Source organism: Prosopis cineraria, unplaced genomic scaffold (assembly GCF_029017545.1).
Source record: "Prosopis cineraria cultivar Desert tree isolate PC_DT_omini unplaced genomic scaffold, ASM2901754v1 PC12, whole genome shotgun sequence".
Lineage (NCBI taxonomy): Eukaryota > Viridiplantae > Streptophyta > Magnoliopsida > Fabales > Fabaceae > Prosopis > Prosopis cineraria.
Genome location: NW_026555343.1, coordinates 15653384 through 15674736, shown reverse-complemented (window position 1 = coordinate 15674736; position 21353 = coordinate 15653384). Strand labels below are relative to the sequence as shown.

At 29.4% G+C, this 21353-nt stretch overlaps 2 protein-coding genes across 2 annotated transcripts; both read left to right on the top strand.

Moving 5' to 3' along the window:
- The first annotated feature begins 387 nt into the window (after positions 1–387).
- Positions 388–3070, top strand: LOC129289688 (ent-kaurenoic acid oxidase 1-like). Its single transcript, XM_054926498.1, has 8 exons — positions 388–650; positions 725–1202; positions 1291–1557; positions 1649–1738; positions 2119–2197; positions 2302–2408; positions 2555–2676; positions 2793–3070. Exons 1-8 carry the CDS (start codon positions 418–420, stop codon positions 2890–2892), a joined length of 1476 nt encoding a protein of 491 aa, XP_054782473.1. The 5' UTR covers positions 388–417; the 3' UTR covers positions 2893–3070.
- A 1273-nt stretch (positions 3071–4343) lies between these two features.
- On the top strand, positions 4344–20855 carry LOC129289165 (ent-kaurenoic acid oxidase 2-like). Its single transcript, XM_054925972.1, has 10 exons — positions 4344–4527; positions 6045–6145; positions 16708–16955; positions 17043–17520; positions 18527–18772; positions 18939–19028; positions 19184–19262; positions 19846–19952; positions 20047–20168; positions 20478–20855. Exons 1-10 carry the CDS (start codon positions 4344–4346, stop codon positions 20569–20571), a joined length of 1749 nt encoding a protein of 582 aa, XP_054781947.1. The 3' UTR covers positions 20572–20855.
- Positions 20856–21353: the final 498 nt, after the last annotated feature.

The window sequence follows — 21353 nt, the reverse complement described above, 5'->3', positions numbered from 1 at the left end:
AGTCATTAGTCTCGCTTTTATTCATGAATACATATACATGAACCACTTTGAGTGATGGCTGAACCAAGAAACGTGTTCAACTTTTATTTTATTTTCTTTTTTTGGTAACATGTATTCACCTTTTAATTAAAGCCATTAATACAAGAACATGAACCGCTTCCAAACCTTCATTAGATGCATTCACATATCAAGGCCAGTAAATACAATTTAATTGGGTGTCATTGACTTTCCATTCTTCACATTTTCCAACCCGTATGGTAACAATAAAATTAAAGAATATAATTTACTATGCGACAAGAAATCAATTGTTTCATTGAGACCATTATAAATAGAGGGAGCTCACAACAAGAAAGACCCACCACTACCCTCAAGTAACTCTTCTAAAAAGTGGTTCTCTCTTCAACCCTTAGGCTAGCCATGGAAGTGGGTGGTTCTTTGTTGGCTGTTATACCAATCTTTTGTGGACTTATGGTGTTGAGATGGCTTCTCAGAAATGTGAATTGGTGGCTCTATGAGCGTCCTTTAGGTGAGAAGCAGTACTCTCTACCTTTAGGAGACTTGGGATTGCCCTTCATTGGAAATATGTGGTCTTTTCTCTTTGCCTTCAAGTCTGGTCATCCTGAATCCTTCTTGGCCTCCATTGTCTCCAAGTTAGTATATATAAACTCATTCTCTCTTTACCGAAGATTTCACTCCTCATTAACTGAATATTTTGATAATGCAGATACGGAAACAATGGAATATACAAGGCGTTGATGTTTGGGAAGCCAAGTGTGATTGTGACAACGCCAGAAGCGAGCAAGAGGGTTTTAATGGATGATGACAAATTTGAGCCTGGTTGGCCAGCTTCCACAGTGGAGCTCATGGGAAAGAAATCATTCATTTCAATTCCTTATGAAGAACACAAGCGTCTAAGGCGCCTGACTTCTGCTTCCATCAATGGCATGGATGCCTTGTCCTTTTACTTGACCAAAATTGAAGACATTGCCATATCTTCATTGGACAAATGGAGCAAGATGGGAGAGATTGAGTTTCTCACCGAGCTGCGAAGATTCACCTTTCGTATCATCATGCATATTTTCTTAGGCTCTGAGGGAGACGCTGTTATGCATAATCTGGAAAATGAGTACACAGCCCTAAATCTTGGTGTTAGAGCTATGAAAATCAATCTTCCTGGATTTGCATATCACAAGGCCCTTAAGGTGCGTAAGCACATTTCTACTCTGTAATTAAATTGCTCTTCATAGTATTTGCTTCAAGTTAGGTATGATTTTTTTTTCTATTTTTCAGGCTAGGAAAACTCTAGTGGATGTATTTCAAAGCGTTGTGGATCAAAGAAGAAAAGAAAGGAATGAAAATGTTCATTATAGAAAATCTAGAGACATGATCGATGGTCTAATGGATGCAACAGATGAAAATGGAAAGAAATTGGACGATGAACAAATTATTGACATCATGTTAATGTATTTGAATGCTGGTCATGAATCTTCAGGTCACACTACAATGTGGGCCACAGTTTACTTGCAACAACACCCAGAAATTTTCCAGAAGGCTAAGGTACCATGAATTTGCCATAGTTTAAAAACTGACTCATAATTTGTTCTGCATTTTTTGTTGTGCTACTATATATAGTTGATTATTTGAGCAGGCTGAACAGGAAGAAATCATCAAAAGAAGACCTCCAACACAGACTACCTTGACACTCAAGGAAATTCGACAAATGGAATATCTTTCTAAGGTACTCCTTTAATCCTATTTATAAGTCACTTTCAATATGTTTCATTAGCACTAAGGAAAACCTTAAAACTCATCAATTCTGTCTTAAAATTTAATAAGTTTTTAACTTTGCCCCTATTAAATATACATACTTCAATAACATATTTTCTCTCTCAAATGTTCAATGGAGGGTAAAAGAGAAAATTTATGATCAAAATTTAATGATGTGATTTATAAATAGGATGAATTTTTTTTTCTCTGCTTTATAAATAAGATCAGAGGGAGTATCTATCAATCACACAACTATAACATCACACATGCATAAACCTTTAATTCACATAATCATTTTCTATATTATCTTCTAATATATTGCCATTCCTCTTCCTTACACTGCATATATAGGTGATTGATGAAACTATGCGTTTGGTTACATTTTCGTCGATGGTGTTTCGGGTAGCAAAATCTGATGTGAATATTAATGGTTAGTGATTCCGATCCTCACAACCTCTAGACTTTGTCTAAAACAAGAAATGAACTTTGTGCTTTATATGGCACTTAATTCATTATTATTTTTGAATTGTACAGGCTACCTTGTTCCCAAAGGATGGAAAGCTATTGTTTGGTTCAGGGCAATTCATTTTGATCACAAGATATATCCAAATCCTTTGGAATTTAATCCTTCCAGATGGGATGTGAGTTGCATATACACATACACAACATGCCTAATTGTTAACATTAATATATATTTCCTTTAACTTTCTGTCAAAACAATATCTTTCTAGGACTCATGCATAGAATTATTATCTTCACCATATATTTTATGCTTATGTATGTACAGAATTTTATACCAAAAGCTACAGAGTTTATGCCATTTGGAGCTGGAAGTAGACTTTGTCCAGGAAATGAGCTTGCAAAGCTGGAAATCATAGTTTTCCTTCATCACTTTCTTCTCAATTATCAGTACGATCCCAATCCTAAACTTGTCAATTCTATGTTAAATGTGAAGAGTATAATTAATTGTGGAAGCAATTAACTGTATAAGTAATTAATTAATGTTTTGGCTGGTATGATGACAGGCTTGAACGTCTCAATCCTAAGAGTCCTGTTATGTACCTTCCACATACAAGGCCTGTTGATAACTGTGTGGCTAGGATTCATAAGATATCCAAAGCGTGATTAGCCTTGGAGGGATACTAAATGAACACAACATCCGCAGTTTTTATTTGGTCTTTTTTTTTTAATTAGTAATTTCTCCATATATGTAAGTTCCATGGAGAATTCCTTGTTTGGACATCTTATATATGTGTCATTGATGCTGCTAATCATAATATGTAATAATATTCCGGATGCTATGTTCTTGATGATAACAATTTATATGATATTCAGTATCTTTTTTCTCATAATTCTTTATATGTTCGTTATATATATATATATATATTATGTGAGCTCTGATATTTCAAAGTCTTTAACTCAAACTTATAATTCGATCAATAGTTTGGGGGCACCTCTTTAAGCAAAAAGCAGGTCGAAGGGAAAATGTTAGAATGTCCCTATAAAGATCATTAAAGTCTTGAAAAATGACATACAAGTCTCAAATAGATCCTTAACTGTCAAAGCAACCAAAAAAAAAAAAAAGCAAAAGAAAGGGAAAGAAATAAAATCCTAATGGATATAAAATGCTCTTTTTTGATAAGTATTTACAACTCATTTTCAAAACTATACAACTCATTGTTTCATATTTAAATTTATCTCTTTTACAATTTATAGTTGTACTGTGTTGTCAATTAACCTAATTTTATCCATGATTGTTTTAGTATTGATAGTTATGAAATTTGAGATTTGCACATCGTTTTGCAAATTTGGGGGAGCATATATGTCATTATATTCTTTATATATATATATATATATATAGGAGACTTATCCATCATTTTCTCCAGGAAGAAAGTGGAAAACAAAGAGGCGTAGGAGGATACAAGTAACGCGAGAGGTAAATTAGAGGGGTAGAACTAGGGGAAAATAACATTGGAGAATCTTGCAAGACTTTTAATTTCATGTAACGACAGAAAATTCTAGAAATTTCATATAAATTAATTTTTTTCTTTGATTTTTCAGTATTTAACTTTGATATTCTCAATACTTGTCTTTTCAATTTTCTCAATATTTATCATTTTTTAATATCATTCGCTTAATGAAGTTCTTGAATGAAATTTTTTTGTTAACAATATACTGAAAGGTTTGGTTATTGATATAATGCAATAATGTCATGTAATCTATGTAATCATCTTCACTTAGGGGAACAAGGCTTTGAAGTTTTTGAATCCTGCAAGTTTTGTTTTAGTGCTTATATTTTCCAGGATTCAATTTGAAAAATAAAGATAACTTAGTATGGCTTATTGTTCTGGGATTCCCATATGGTAATTAATCGGCACTTCTCCAAGGATAAAGGAACATTTATGAGAAATCCCACAACGTGAAGACAATTAAGCTATCAGATCTCTGCAATACTTGGTTACCACTAGACCAGGCATTGTTTTTGTGGTGAATAAACTAAGTCAGTTTCTTGGCTCACCCACAGACGCATATATTGGCAAGCTTCAAAACAGGTTTTTCATTATCTCAAGGGAACGATGGATCTAGCTTTACACATAAAAGCAAGCAATCACCTTACGTATGGATTGAGCCAAGGCTATTGTGTTTTCTTAGCCAAATCTCTCGTCTCTTGGTCAACAAGGAAGCAGAAGGTGGTTGCTCGATCTAGTGCCGAGTTAGAATATGGTGCTGTGTCTGATCTTTCGTCCAAACTCCAAGCTCGTATGGATTGATTCTTCTTCACTGGAGACATCGGACTTCACTACTTGAGACAACCCTCGATAGCCTGATGTGACAATTTGAGTCAAACAACTCTTGCTTTGGTTTGAATCCCATCTTCCATACTTGTTCAAAACAGATAGATCTCGACGTCCATTACTATGTTCGTGACCATGTACTTGCTCGGAGATTGTTAGTACGATATGTCCCCCTTGTCTGATCAAATTGCATATATATATATATATATATATATGTATGCAGTAATTCAATTTAAGCCCAATGAGCTAACCCGAATAAGCCTGAAAAATTTTAGGATCAGGTTTGAGAGTTTAAAATATTTTTATTACTTTAAGCTTATTCGGGCCACTTACTTTAATGAACTCTAAGAAATTCAAGCCAAACTCAAAATCAAATAAGCTTAGCCCGAATACTTGAATTCCTTTTTATTATTAATAAATATTATTAAAATAAGATAAAAATTGAAAGTATTATTTAATAAAAATAAAAATTGGAATTATATAAAAAATAAAAGAATAAAATAAAATAATATTTAATAATTTGGGCATTTGGGTCATCCTGAATAAAATTTGAGAGGTTAGGATTACGCTTAACTATATAGACTTTTCTACATGTACATGTATTTTAAACCAAATTCGAATAAACCCAGCCCACCTAAATTATCAACCCAACATGTATATATATTATTTTTCATAGGTATCCTTTGATTGGAGGTAATTTTATTGAAGGCACAGTCAAGTATTAAATGTAAGTACATTTCTCGGCTGAAAATTGAACTTTAGTTTATCATGTTGTGAAAAAATAACCCCTTCTACTAGATCCTGAATGCTACTTGCATATTTGTTGTGTTGTGCGTGTGAGATTGAGAGTGCCGATTCGAACTCGTGGCTTGACTTGTGATAGCAAAACACTTTCGCCACCAAGCCACGGGCTTCAATGGCTGCTTGCATATTTGTTTACCAGGTTTTGACTCACTCCAAGTATTGGGCCTCTAGATACAAACTCGGTTTGGTTAAGCCACTACAATCTCGTTTGCGTGGGACTTTTAAAGCCCAATAGGAAGACCAAGTCTGGAAATAAAGATAAAGGGCCCAAACATGTCAGATTAACTTTATTCATTTGCCTCCTGTAATAAATTTGTCTTTAACCAATTTTTTATACGCGACTTGTCTACATATATTCTAGGATTGTGTGCCATTTATTTCTATATAAGGCACTGTAAATGTTTGGCACGATGCACCTCCAGATAATATATCTAATATATTTTACAACTCCTTTTGAAGTTTTAGTATATAAGTATTTTCCTTTTACCCTTAAGCTATTCTCTTAATTGTCAAGGATATACGATTAACGTATTAAGTATTTAAGCTTTTTCACCCAGTTTTTAGTGATGGTCTTACAAAAAGGTCCAGAGACAATTGAAATTTGGAAATATATATCTTGCAGGCGAATCCCTACAATGATAAAACGACCGAACTCAACTTTTTTGTTTGTCTTTTTAGTTGAGCATGTGCTTGGGTCTTTGAGAAGGTTTTACCAACATTTGAAGTATCATGAAGGTGTTTGGGGTTGGTTTCCAATTATTTTCTTCGAAATTCTCGAGGTATCTTCTTTCATCGTCGTCTTCTTCTTTATGAGTTGTATGTTGAAATTTTGGTTTGTCCTATGAACCCTAAGGGGGCTAAGACAGAGGTACATGAAAGAAGGTTTGAGCTGTTGATATACATATTCCATCGGTTCAAAAATATAATATATTTTTAATTAAATCTCATCTCTTCAATAAATTAATTAATTGTCTTTAAATTATCACAATCTTTTTTATATTCACCTTTATTTAATAGGACGTTTCACTCATAAATAAATATAAAAAATTTATTTATTAAGAGAATTTTTGAAAAAATAATTATATCATGACATATTAAAAATATCTTATATTTTTTAACATACAATAATTTCTGAAAAATGCTGTATACTTTTTCGAGAAGTATTAGCTAGCCCTCAACTAAACTATGATTTGACTAGTGGCGGAGCCACATGTAATTGAGGGGGGGCATATGCCCCCTTCACTTGAGAAAAATGACATGTTTGGGAATATAGGGTTTTATATTTTACAATTTGCACCTTTTACTTATTATACTTTGCATCCCTTTATTTTTATTTTTTAAACTTTAAACTCATTTCAATTTTACTTTTTTATCCTATATCTATTTAAATTTTAACTTAGTCTCATGAATTACCCACAATTTCACTATATCTAAATATCAATATTATTTATTAATTGTTTAAAAAATAGAAAAAATCTAATATGATTAAATAGACTCGCTCCTCACTTTGAATACTACTCAGGACTAGTTAGAAAAAAAAAAGACAATGATAAATAATAAAGATTCAAAACCAAGAGTAAATTGGGTGAATATTTTAGCTAAATCGCTGCACCTATGAATCTATAATTAAAAGCTCGACAAGGAACAAAGAAAAAGAAAAAAAGAAAAGACAAATAGTTGATTTGGAAGAGACAAAAATGTCTTCCTTTCACTGAGGATCCTGATTTCGTCATTACCCCTCTGACCCAGGATCCTAGCTTTGCCATTGACTTTAACTCTTTGAGTTGAATGAGAATTGTTTTGGTGTATATATCGGTAGGTGTCAACTTTCAAGGTGGGTGCGTGTGTGTATTAGTATGTATATTGATTGATACACACAGTACTGATATGTGAGAGTGTGAGCTATGCAATTTTTTCACTCATCTTAACTGAGTATAGGAAAAATGTTAGTTAAATCTCAAAATGTTGAATTAATGACACTTAGGTCTTTAATAAAATTTTCTTAAAAAATAAGTTATAAATATTAAATCAAACAATTACAAACAATTAGATTTTCAACTTATTATAAAAAAATAATTGAAAACTTAATTATCATTAATTTAATATTCAGGGAATTAATTGTCAGTCTTTATTAAATATATGAGTGGGATTTCTTTTTTGTGCAAGAGCCCAAAAGGGGATCAGACAATTAATAGATAGTCACTCAATTCATTCTTTGGTCTTCCATTCATTTATTTTTTTATTTTATTTTCTTTTTTCTTTTTAAACATGCTAAGCCTAAGCCTCGTCAGTTGATTCTTAATAGAGCCCTCATCCCAAGCCTCCCTCAACTGTGATACAACCATCGTCGAGTTCCTTTTAATTAAAGCTTGCAATTCTAAACAGCCGGACTTATTTTGAACTTAATCAAACATATAAAAAAAACTTATAAGGTTAAGCCTGATCCTACCACCTTAACTTTTGGGCTTATTGGAGTTTTGTTCAAATACCTGAATTGTAAATATTATTTTATTTTTTTAGCTAATTTCAATTTTTATCTTAAAATTAAAATTTTCAATTTTTATTTATTTTAATTTTATTTATTAATAATTTAAAAAGATTTTCAATTTTATTTTGGCCTAAATTAACCCGCGCTAATATTTTAAATTTATTCAGGCTAGCCGTTAGATTTGATAGGAATTACTGGCTTTGCTTTTAATAATCACCAACTTTGAAACTATCATCCATTTCCTTAGCCAACCTGATCCCCCACAACGCCACCCTAACTTAGATATCACATAGCAGAGCAAGTTCCCCATAAAATCCCTCAGTAACCGAAGGGAACCTAACTATTCAATCATTTATACTTTCATTGATTTTGCCTATTAATGATATGTTCTTCTTTATAGTCATAAACGATAGAATGGAAGCAATGCATATGACTACTATGTGATAAAGACACGTGCTCAATGTCATCACTTATCACCTCAAGCATTCCTGAGCGCACATAAGCACAGAATCACTATGTGTGATAAATTACCTTTTTTCAACCTCTAACATATAGTGTGAAGGAGGTAGATGATGAAACTGCTAGACTTGCTTAGCTTGCAATCTTGTTTTGTAACGTTCAGTATTTTCATAAAAAAAAAGGGGTATGTCTGTTTTTGACAAATTGGTTTTGATCTATTCCTTAATGTAATAAGTTATTTTTTCGTTCTTAAACACGTGAGTTTGATTTGTTTAGCTTCTTGTAATTGTTGATTGTAATTGCGTAGATTGTGACAATCATATTCTAATGTAATTTGTAACTATTGTACATTGCATATAGTTGGATTTGCGACATTGTTTGTAGCGTAAAATTGGTGCGATTGATGTGACAATTAATTAGTTTTTGGGAATTTTGTAGTTTGATTGTGTCAATTATTTGTTAGCTGATTGGTCTGTTATTGGCTGGCTGATTTTGGTTATTGTACATTAGTTGCTTTCTAAACAAGGAAAGTGGAAGCAAAGAGTAAATAGATATGTCAAAAAATATACACTTATTAACCCGGTTATAGAAACAACTATTGTAGAACGTGTGATAAGGTTTTTTCCCCCTTTATGAACTTTCTACACCAAATATACAAATGGTAAGGTGTTTTGTTTTTTACAACGATTGTTTAATTAGTCTACATCGGTTTTAACCAATTTTAGCCAGTGTCAATTCTTTCATATATCAATTTGGCATGATGTCAAAACTTCTCCTACTCTATTTTCACCAAATTTTCTTCTTATTTTTAAACGGAAAATATAATTATAAGTACTATTGGTTGTTGCTTCCTATTTGCTTTTTCCTCCTACCCTAATTTTTCTTAATTTTTACTGGTTTTTTTTCCAGTTTTTACTGGTTTTTTTTCCAGTTATCTCTTATTTTAGTTATTCTCTTTTGAATTAGACTAAGAATCGGCTTACCAGTTTTCCAATCGAACCATTATTTGGTCTAATTTGGATTTCATGTTCTTGAAAATAATTGTAAATGGATTACCATTTGTTCTTGTAAACAAGGAGTAGTCATAATTATTTTATTTGAAACTCAAATGACCGATAATGTTACTCAAATTGAACTATGTTTCATTGAGTTTATAATTTCATTATCGAGATGCATGGTTTAAGATCATATAATGATTTGTGCAATTTGCATACATTCTCCCCTTTACTACCAAAATTTTGACACCTATATAAGTCAAAAATAGTTTTTTAAAGTAATGAAAAGATTAAAAAAGCGCTATGAAAAAATAGTTAAAAGACATCAGATATAGTACTTATTTTAAGAAGTGCTAATAAAAATATACCACAAGAAGTGCCACTGTATGTCTTAATTTGACGTATTATTGCCTTCTAAAAAAAGCATTACTATAAGATAAATTTCTGTGCAAAAAAAAAAAAAAGAACTTTTAACAGCACTTCTTAGAAGAAGCACCCTCTTCAATTAATAATTTTTATTGTTCTCATTTGCATAACCCCAATTATCATATCATCACTTTAGAATAGAAAATAATTTAAATCACATACTGTACCTCTCTGTCTCTCTCTCTCACAATAAGTTTAAGAATTGTAGGTAAAAATATAGCATAAGAATTTTAAAAAGGATTTTTATAATTTATTCAAACATGTTATTGAGTAGAAAAATTGTAGGGGGATAAAATTAAGAGTATGAGTATATCTTTGTTCAAGAATATATTTAAGACGTTAAAATATTGATGAGGATGAGTAAAATTTTTTAAAGCAAATTTAAAATATTGTTAAAATATATTTTATGCATACTTATGTTTATAAAATAGCATTAATATCATATGACTTTTTTCTGGGTAAATAGTAGACTTCCTCCACCCATTTTATATGATTTCTTTTTTTTTTGGAGTGATTTAATATTGCAAAATATAAGTGTTTTTTTAAAAAAATTAAAATTACCTCTCGTTATTTTACTCTTTAAGTTTCTCCACCTCCTAGAGCCAGTAATATGGTTGAATTCATTAAATGAATGATAGAAGTTTATAATTCCTTTTTAAAGAAATTAAGGTTTTAAATTGCATTGAATTCATTTTATTGATATTTGCAACTTTACCAAACAAAAATATCTTATAGTAAAAATGAGATGGAAGCACTACTAGACTACTAGTCACGCCTAGGTGAGAAAAATGATATCTCTAATAAATTAATTAATTGTCTTAAAGTTACATTTCCTTTCAATATTTATTATCATTTAATAGGGGGTATAAAAAGCCTTGTTAATAATTACATCCAAATTAAGGGTATTTTTTTTAAAAATCATTAATTGTACATTAAAAAACTCAAAATATCTTATATTTTTCAACATATTAACATAAAAAGTCTTATATTTTTTTTAATGGAGGGAGTTACATATATCTATTGCCAACACAAAATTGTACATTTAAAGCACAGTCTGATTGGCAAGGGGGGAAAAAGGGCTCAGCCTCATTTATTATTATTATATATCATATCCGCAACTATCTCAATTTTTTTTGGTTAGAGAGACTTTTTTTTATAAATAAAATCACATATTTTAATAAACATTTATTATAAGTTTTCTAAATTAGACTTCATAATTTATATTAATAAAAAATAATTAATACATGCTTATATTGATCAATATATAATAATATTTTAATCTATTTTTTTTATTTTTAGACATGATTATTATTGTTAACTAATTTTATTCAATTATGCAATACATTTTTTTTATATATAAAAATGGAGGGGGTACTGGCTAGTTACTGCTATGATAAATTGATGCTCCTACTCTGTCAAAATGTAGATCATGGTAGAGAAAAATTTTCATTTCATTTTATATAAGCTTTTTTAGGAAATTAATTAAAGCAATATTTATTAACATTTTTTGTTATTCTCTTATTTACTCTAATAATTTTAATTTGGCAATGTCATACTTCTAATGATTGACTATTCTAAAGTGATAATTATATGATAATTCATACTTTCATGTCGGTTGTATGTAACAATGAGGTGGAAGTGTGTTTTTTGATCTACTCCCTTCATTCAAAAATATAAAAATATTTTTTAAGAGTTAAATATTTAAAAATATAAGGCATTTTTAATTTTTTAAGATATAATCATTGCTTTTTTTAGAGTATCCCTATTGAATAAATCATTTTATATTTATTATAGGGTAAAAACCCTAATAAATAGAGATAAATGTGAAAAGATAGAGTTAGTTTAAAGATAAGTAATTACTTTATTAAAAGTGAGATTCAGTAAAAAATGCTTTATATTTTTGAATAAGGGGTAATTTATTTACAAACATGTCCTTTCCATTTTAAAGTCAATTCGACGTAACATCGACTTGTAAAGTGACATAAAAAAATGTCATTTGCCTTATGTTTCCGCTCACTAGCTATCGGAGAGAAGACAAGCTTTTTGCACTGGAACTGGTGATGGCCGCCATGACGTACCCAAAAAAAAAAAAAAAAAAAAAGCCAGACTTGAAAACTGACAAGTGAACATGAAAATTGAAATAAAATGTATATTTACTTTATAGAAATAATTTTTTTATTAATTAATAATTAAATTAATTTTCTTAATGTTAAAAGGTGAGTGATACTTAATATTTACATTATTCATGTTAATTTTTCATCTTATTTTCTTTCTTGTTAAATGTTTTAGAAGAACACATATCATTTTTTTCATTATACAAAATGAGAAATTGGAATAATAGAGTATTTTCTATTTAACTAATCTATATTATTAATTAAGATTAGCTCAAATACATAAAAATTATAATTATTAAGAGTTTGTATCTTATAAAATATATATACATATAATGATGATTTATCTTTTATAAAATTTAAATATTTTTCTTATCCATAAAAATTTAAATATTTCTTTTGGTACTCTCTCAGTCCTAACTTATAAGATATTTTAGCGTCTCAAACTATAATACATTTTTTTAAAAAGTAAGATTTTATTAACGATACTTTTTTAATATTACTCTTATCATTATATTATCTTTCTTTAATATTCTTTCACAAATAGAGTATTAAATTAAGAGCAATTTGAAAGTTTATATTTTTATTTTTAAAAGAATAAAATTATAAAGTATATTTAATGAGTTTTATTGACATGTGTAATTTTGTCAAAAATTATATTATAAATTGGAATGGATGTAGACGTATAGTATTTTATTCGCATTATCAACCAGATGCCATATACAAATTTATTGAAAATATAAACTTTTAATGTACAATTTCACTTTTGATTGCTGGAATGTTAATGTGCCTTCATTTGTGTAAACTGAATCGTAATTGGATGCTGGGGAAACAAATCGTAATTGGATGTTCTATCCTCATAAATGCACTTAAATGAATCATTTTGATTGGGTCAAAAGATTAATGAACATGCAATTAATTTCATGCATTTAGTCATGAATACTCCCTCCACCCTTTTATATAAAATATTTTTAATTAAATTTTATATATCAATAAAGGTTTGTTATTTAGTCAAACTTACATAAAAATAAAATAATTTTCTAATTTTACTTCTAATAATATCATAATTAATATCACGATGGTGGTATGAAAAATATATAATTAATGATCTATTTCATTTTTCAAAACAAGGATAAATTATCTAATTATTTAAAAATATTATTATCACATCTTATATTTACAGATAAAATAAGCTTTTAAAAAAATACTTTGTATATAGAGAGGGAGGGAGTACATGCATAAGAACAATTAAAGTTTCTCGTAATTGGCCTTCAGTTGTTGTAATTAGACGATACATTATTTTGAGTCCAAAAAGGTGATACATTATTTGAATTCATGCATCTTCATAAATTTATATACATGAACATTATAATTAGGATAGAAAATAATTAACATGCATTTCATATATACCTTTAGTGTCTTCAATACATGAATCATGACAATTAAAGTTGCTTATCAAATTAACCAATAAAGTTTTTCATCGAGATAGTCTTAAATTAAATTGCCATTCTTCTGGTTATAAAAAACATAAAACCCATCGGAAATAAAAAAATGTGAAAAAAATATTACTATGAAAAATATTGTAAAATTTTTATTTCAATCTTACTTTGCGTTTAAAACTATGGTTTAAGCTTTTGCTAACACACAAAATAAAGACTATAAATGATTTACTATTTTTTTTTTAAATATAAGAGGAAATGCCACATGCTTTTATATATATTTTTTATTATAAAAAAACTATAAATTTTAGGAAGCATTACTTAATTGTTTTTTCAAATTTTACCTCATAAATAGATAATAATATAATTAAATTAGAGGAAAAAAGTAAACATTAATTATAAGGGTATTTTAGTTCAAACATTTTAGTTTCAGACATAATTATTAGAATTATCTAACTTTCCTAAACTATGTAAGTTAATTGAAATTCTCCTATATATATTCGAAAACAAAAGGAGTATAACTATACAAGTTATTATGCATAGTGCAAATGTACCTTCGTTTAACCCATTTTGATGGCAGAAATGTTCCTTAATTTGTGTTATAAATAATTTGACCAAACATTTGAATATGTGCATCCAACTCTATTTATTAAATGAGTTACTTTCATTGGGTAAAAATATCAATGAACATTCATTTAGCAATCAATAAATTCATAAGTACTATTAAAATTGTTTGTTGGATTTACCAATAAAGTTATTCGTCGAGATGGTCTTCAATTACATTTCCATTTAGTTGTTAAACCAGCGGAATTTGCATTTTGGCCAAGAAAAAAAAATCAATTCAACTCGTTTTTAAACTCGTAATAGCCCTAACTCGGAAAGACCGCCCTTAGTTAACTCGAACAAACATGTGCGACTCGCCGTTGATGAATTGAGTCATGCGAGTTGAACAAGTTATTGCAATTTTTTTGTACTAGTGAAAGCCATTAACATTAATAAACCATTGCCATAAACAAAAAAAGTTATCTTGCCTTTGAAGAATACAATGAAGCATTGTACCCTTCACTATTATTATAAGCTCTAGCGTGATTGGTTTTTGTTAATGTAATTTTTAATTTGCTATATACAAGAAGAGAAGATTGAAGAAGCTTGATCAAAACCAGTTTGAAAAGTCCGAAGTTATTCATGGACGTTATCACTGTGTTATGTTATTATCAATTCATAAGAACAGACAATCAACTAATTTTTTAGGTTATATATATCGGGTTAATTAAAAAGTATTTTTACTTATCAACTATTTGTTCAAGATGATTTGGTATTTTAAACTTATATATGGTATAATATTTTCCTTTAACATTTGACAATAATGCATTTGGCATCCTGTCATTAATTAAAAAAGTTAATTTTAATCATTAGTTGACCCATAAATTACATAAAAAGACCTCAAAAATTAGTTGTAAGAATTCTATAAGAAATTTGATATCAATTAAATTACTAAAATATTGCAATAATTTATAAATCTTCCTCCAAAATTCACAAGTCATCCTTCAAAAATTTTCAGCTATTAAATAACAAATACACTAGTTAAGTTATAAATTTTTAGAAAATGTATAAATTTCAAGAGTTAATTTATAAATTATGTGTGAAGATTTGTAAAATAAATATAATGTTTTCTAATTATTTGTTGGTGTTGTTGCCGTAATTGTCATTCATTAATTACCCGATGACTAGTTAAATTGATTGGTTAAAATCAATATGATTTATATTGATTTTAACCTCTTACATGCATAATAAATAATATTTGTATCTTTGTATTAAACTTCTTAGCATATTTACAAGTTAAATTTTACAGTTTTAATTTATAAGTTAAACCTATTAATTTTCACATCTAACTTGTAAATTTGTGAACTTTAATTTGTAGATATTAAATTATTAATATTCTACAAGGTTGGCTTATAAATGTATAAAGTTTTGTTTGTAAATTGTTAACGTTTACCTGTTAATGTATGATTTTTGACTTGTAAACATTAAAGTATTAATATTTAATAAACATATTTTTTTAAAAAAATTATATTTGATTGGTCAATGCCAATCGGTGACTGGTCAATGACCGTCAGTGGCCAAACAATGTACTTGTTAAAGGAGTGAGGATTTAAGGACATTTGTATTATTTTTCATGATACATTAATTACAATCTAGTCTTATGGAATTTGAGTATATTTTCACAAATTTGGGGGACTTATTGATAGAAGTAAATTCTTATAGATGTATGATTCAAGTTTATATTCCATGTTCAAGTTTTTATTTTGATTTTTTTTAACTTGAGATTTTTACGTGGGGTCCTTTTTTATGAGAGAGTTTTAGAAGATTTATATTTATAAGAAAAACAATTTCTTGTCTTGAATATTTATTAATTTTTTATCCTTATTAAAATGGAGTATTTATTAATTAAATCGATTATTAAAAGCCATCTAGTCCATCACAGTGAGGATAGTTTTGAAATGAAATTTATATTTATGAGGGGCTTTTGTAGATACAATACACGTTATAAGACTAAACCAAACAAAAAAACCTAATATTTATTATATTTTGTATTATAATCAGTTTATTATATTTGTTATTAATATATTGTTATATATTAATGATAAACCTTTATAAATTTTCAATTCTTCAATAATAAATCTCTCGCATAAGTCAATAATAAATCTTTTGTACACCAATATGAATTGGCCACAGTCTCAAATTTTCAAAAATTTAGTTCATATTTTCTTATCAAGAAGTTTTTTTCCCCAGCCAGTAGACCAATTTATCCTATTTATAACATATTTATTAATTTCAATCAATTTCAACTGCATTTTTTCTTATTTTGATGAACTACTTATTTGTCTCTAAAAAAAACAGAAGATGCGGAGGGAGTAATGCTTATGACAATTACGTACTACAGCTTAGATAAGTTTTTCAAAATTCAAATTACTCAAACCTTATTAGGTATATATATCTATTATATTACGAAATATACTAAATGCATCTTATATATTATTTACTAAAAGTGAAATGTTATTAGAATCATTTAACTATAAAATATTGGTAAATGATTTTACAACTCAAAAAACAAAACACATTATATGACGATTAATGCGTTACATTACATTACACCCACCATTAGATAATTTGTTTCTTTTCCCCAGGGCCATAAAAGTTCTAGAAACTGCCCTGGAATAATTTAAATTAGAAAACTAAGTAATGAAATTTGAAAACATTGCATAGGAGATGAGTCAGAACCCAGAAGATAGGATAATCTCTATAATTAAATTACCAAAACAAGAACCAATTATTTTGATGAGACTAATAAAAATAGGGGGCGAGAAAATAAACAAGAGCAAATCCACCACTTTCCTCAAGTAATTCCTCTGCCAATAGTAGTTCGAGGCAAAAGCTATTGAAATGGGTCCCTTATTAATTCTTGTTGTAGCCATCTTCGGTGGTCTTGCGGTTCTGGGATGGCTTCTCAAGAATGTGAATTGGTGGATCTATGAGCGTCCATTAGGTGATAAGCAGTACTCTCTACCTCCAGGAGACATGGGTTTGCCCATCATTGGCAATATGTGGTCTTTTCTCTTGGCCTTCAAATCTGAACATCCTGATTCCTATGTTGCCTCCTTTGTCAAAAAGTTAGTATCTATATAAGCTCTCTCTCTCTTTTATTCTTCTCACTAGTGTTATTTCTTGTCTAATTATTGGAACTTATAATAATGTAGATACGGAAACACTGGCATATACAAGTCGTTAATGTTTGGGTTTCCAAGTGTTATTGTGACAAAGCCTGAAACATGTAAGAAGGTTTTGATGGATGATGAAAAATTTCAGCCTGGTTGGCCAGCTTCAACTGAGGAGCTCATGGGAAAGTACTCATTCATTGTATTGCCTTATGAAGAACACAAGCGTATAAGGCGTTTGACTTCTACTTCAATCAATGGCATGGACGCCTTGTCTTTTTACTTGACAATAATTGAGGACATTGCCAAATCTTCTTTGGAGACATGGAGCAAGATGGGAGAGATTGAGCTTCTCACTGAGTTACGAAGATTCACGTTTCGCATCATCATGCATATTTTCTTAGGCCCAGAGAGAGAACATGTGATGCATAGTTTGGGAAAGGAGTACAGTGCGCTAAATCTTGGTGTTAGAGCTATGAAAATCAATCTTCCTGGATTTGCATATCACAAGGCCCGCAAGGTAAACATGCACATTTCTTTTCTTTTTAAATAAAAAGATCAATTAATTAAGAAGAAAAAATTACAATACATAAGGTTTAACAAATGTTAAGGGGTAGGGGGAATTAAAGAAAGAACTACTCCCTTCATTAAAAAATGTAAGGCATTTTTAACTGAATCTTATTTTCTAATAAAGTAGTTACTTATTTTAAACTAATCCTATCTTTTCATATTTACTCCTATTAAATACCCTACAATAAATATAAAGTCATTCATTAATAGGGGCACTTTTGAAAAAAAAATATTAATTATACCTCAAAAGACTAAAAATACCTTACATTATTGAACATTAAACTCTTCAAAAAATGTCTTACATTTTAATGGAGGGAGTATCTCACATGGGATTAAAGGTTACAAAAGAGAAATTACTAGCTATTTGGTGAACATCCTATACCAATTCCTGCTATAAATGAAGGTAGTAATTTGACCTAAGCTCAATGAGTCAGCCTGAACAACCTGAAAAATCTTACAGCTAGTTTTGAGAGTTTAAAAGATTTTTCTTATTTCGAGCTTATTGAGGCCGCTTGAATAAACCTAAAAAAATTTGGACCAAGCTCCAATCAAAATGAGCTTAGCCCAAGTACCTGAAATTTTTTATTATTAATAAAATAATATAAAAATAAGATAAAAATTAAAATATTATTTTTTTAAAAAATTGAAATTACATAGAAAATAAAAAATAAAATAAAATAAAATATAACATTTCAGGTATTCAGGCCAGTCCAAATCAGCCTGAAAGCATGAGAGATTAGGACTGGGCTTAGTTATATTAGATTTTTTAGACGTTAGGATATTTTAAGCTTAACAAGAATTAGCCCAGCTCACCTAAATTATTGACCCTAGCTGTAAACAAGCACTTTTCCATTCTAGAATTAAATTTCACTCAATATATATATATATATATATATATATATCCATATTAAACTTTACTGATCAAATTATGTATGATTTTGTTTTCTACTTTTCAGGCTAAGAAAAAGCTAGATGCTGTATTTCGGAGTGTTGTTGAACAACGAAGAAAGGAAAGGAAGGAAAAAGTTCACAGAAAATTCAGAGACATGATTGATGATCTAATGGATGCGGAATTGGACGATGAGCAAATAACTGACATTATTGTAATGTATACGAATAATGGTCATGAATCTTCAGGCCATACTACTATGTGGGCAACAGTTTACCTTCAACAATACCCAGAAGTTTTTCAGAAGGCTAAGGTACGTACCATGAATAATTTGCCATATAGTTATTGAATCTTATGCAGTTGTTGATAATTTATGTTTAATTACCTACCCTGTTGTAAAATAAATTCGCGATTGACTTTTAATTTCTTCTAAAGATACTTGAACTCAATACTAATTATATACATGGATTATTTAATAGGCCGAACAGGAAGAAATCATTAGAAGAAGGCCAGCAACACAGACTACCTTGACGCTCAATGAAATTCGACAAATGAAATACCTTTCTAAGGTATCAACCTATCACACACACACGCATATGATCTAAAATTGCAAAATGTTCCGTAAACTTTAGATTCGCATCCTCTTATGCTATATTATATCTTGATTTCAATGACATTATAATATGATCTCTCTCTCTCTCTCTGTATTACATTGCATACAAAGGTTATTGATGAAACCTTCCGCTTGGTTACATTATCATGGATGGTCTTTCGAGTGGCAAAATCAGATGTGAACATCAATGGTTAGTTCTAATCCTAGAAACTTGAATCTGGTTTTTGGTATTTTAATTTATGGATAATGAAACTTCTAGTCCATCAAGTTTGTCTTTATTGATTTGATCTCTCAAGCTTAATATTTTATTAATTGAGTAATTTTTGCTTTCTTAAATTATCATATAAGTTCTTTAAATTTTAAAATACAAATCAACTCCTAAAATAATCTAATGTGTAAAGTATTGTTGACTTAAAATGTTTATATATGTTTTGTGCTATTGTTTTTTAAAATTTCAGAGTTTTTTCTTAATTAAATAATAATGTTTCTTTCCATTAATCTATATGGCCGCTATGATCAATATTCTATCTTTATATTAGTAAATTTTAACAGTGTTACTTTCTTTTTAAACAATAAGGACTAAATCAATAACCAAAATAAACTTAAGGCTGCTCAACTAATAAAAGTCAAACTTGAATGACTAAATCAAGAATTAAAACAAACTTGAGGGACTAAAAAAATTACATTATCCCTTTAAATTATATGAAACATATGCATAAGATTGGGGTTTCTATTGACAGTTAATTTTTTTTTTTAATTTTTGAACCGTACAGGCTACCTTGTCCCTAAAGGATGGAAGGCTCTTGTTTGGTTCAGGGAAATTCATTTCGATCCTAAGATATATCCAAATCCTTATGAATTCAATCCTTCCAGATGGGATGTGAGTTCCTCTCACACAAACAATAACTCTCAAGATTGTATGTATATTCATAATTATTATCTTCACAATTTGTTTTGTGCTTGTGCATGTGTAGAATTTTACACCAAAAGCTTTCGAGTTTATGCCATTTGGAGCTGGAAGTAGATTGTGTCCAGGAAATGATCTTGCAAAGATGGAAACCATAGTCTTTCTTCATCACTTCCTTCTCAATTATCGGTCCGTACGCACTCTCGAACTTGCCAATTGTTCTATGTTGTATATATATGTGAAGACCATAATTAATTATAGACAAGGTAAAAGGCAGACAGGTTATTGAATTGGTCAATATACTGGTTCAAGTGTTAATAGTCAAAACTATAGTTGGACCATATCAAACTGGTCATTTTATTAAACCAATCAAAACAATGGTTTAATAGTTTAATGGTTCAATCAAGTGGGTTGACTTGAATTTCCATAATATAATTGTACAAGCAATTAACTGATACTGATGTAATTGATTAGTGTTTTGGTTAATTGGTGTGGCAGGCTTGAACGTCTCAATCCCAAGAGTCATGTGAGGTACCTTCCACATCCAAGGCCTACTGATAACTGCGTGGCCAAGATTCATAAAATATCCTAAGCGTGATTAAGCTGATGAGAAAAGCACAACTCAATAGTTAATGAGCTTCATAATGGGCTTCAATATTGAGCTTTTCTAAAGAGAGTCCAAACCCAACATAAGATTGCTGGGATAACCAAATAAAGACAGCATTTAATTTGCCGGGGTTATTTGGTCTTTATTGTTTTTGTGTTGAATTAATCATCATTTCTCTTTATATGTATGTTCTGGGAAAGCCCCATGTTGGAATCTCTCATATGTCATGGGTGCTGCTTATGAGCCCACGTTGAGACCTCTTATATGTCATTGATGCTGCTTATCATAATATATAAAACTGATCTTGAAACTATGTCTTGAGAAAATCAGTACCTTTTTTATTCCCCATAATTCTTTATATTTTGTTTTAGATGTTATATTGAAGATATAAATAACGCATTAATCTCACAATAAGTTGCAGTCTATTTGTCATATATTTAATTAGGGGGGTCAAGATTACAAAGTACATTGGTAGAAAAAAGCTTTCTAAACCAGTTTAGATATGAGCGGTGGACTTTCTAAAGTCAGTTATGCAACGGGTTCAAAAATTTCTAAACTAGTTGTAAAGTCAGCTTTTAGAAAGTGCCACAAGTAAAAGCAAATTAAATAAAAAATAAAAGACTTTGTAAACTGATTGCGCTTGTGACGATAAACTGGTTTAAAAAACAACTTTCTAAACAGGTTAGGCTTTTTTTGAAAAAAACAGAAGTTTTGTTTGAATGTTTCCTCGCCCCCTGTTTTACAGGGAATTACAATCGATCACCTAC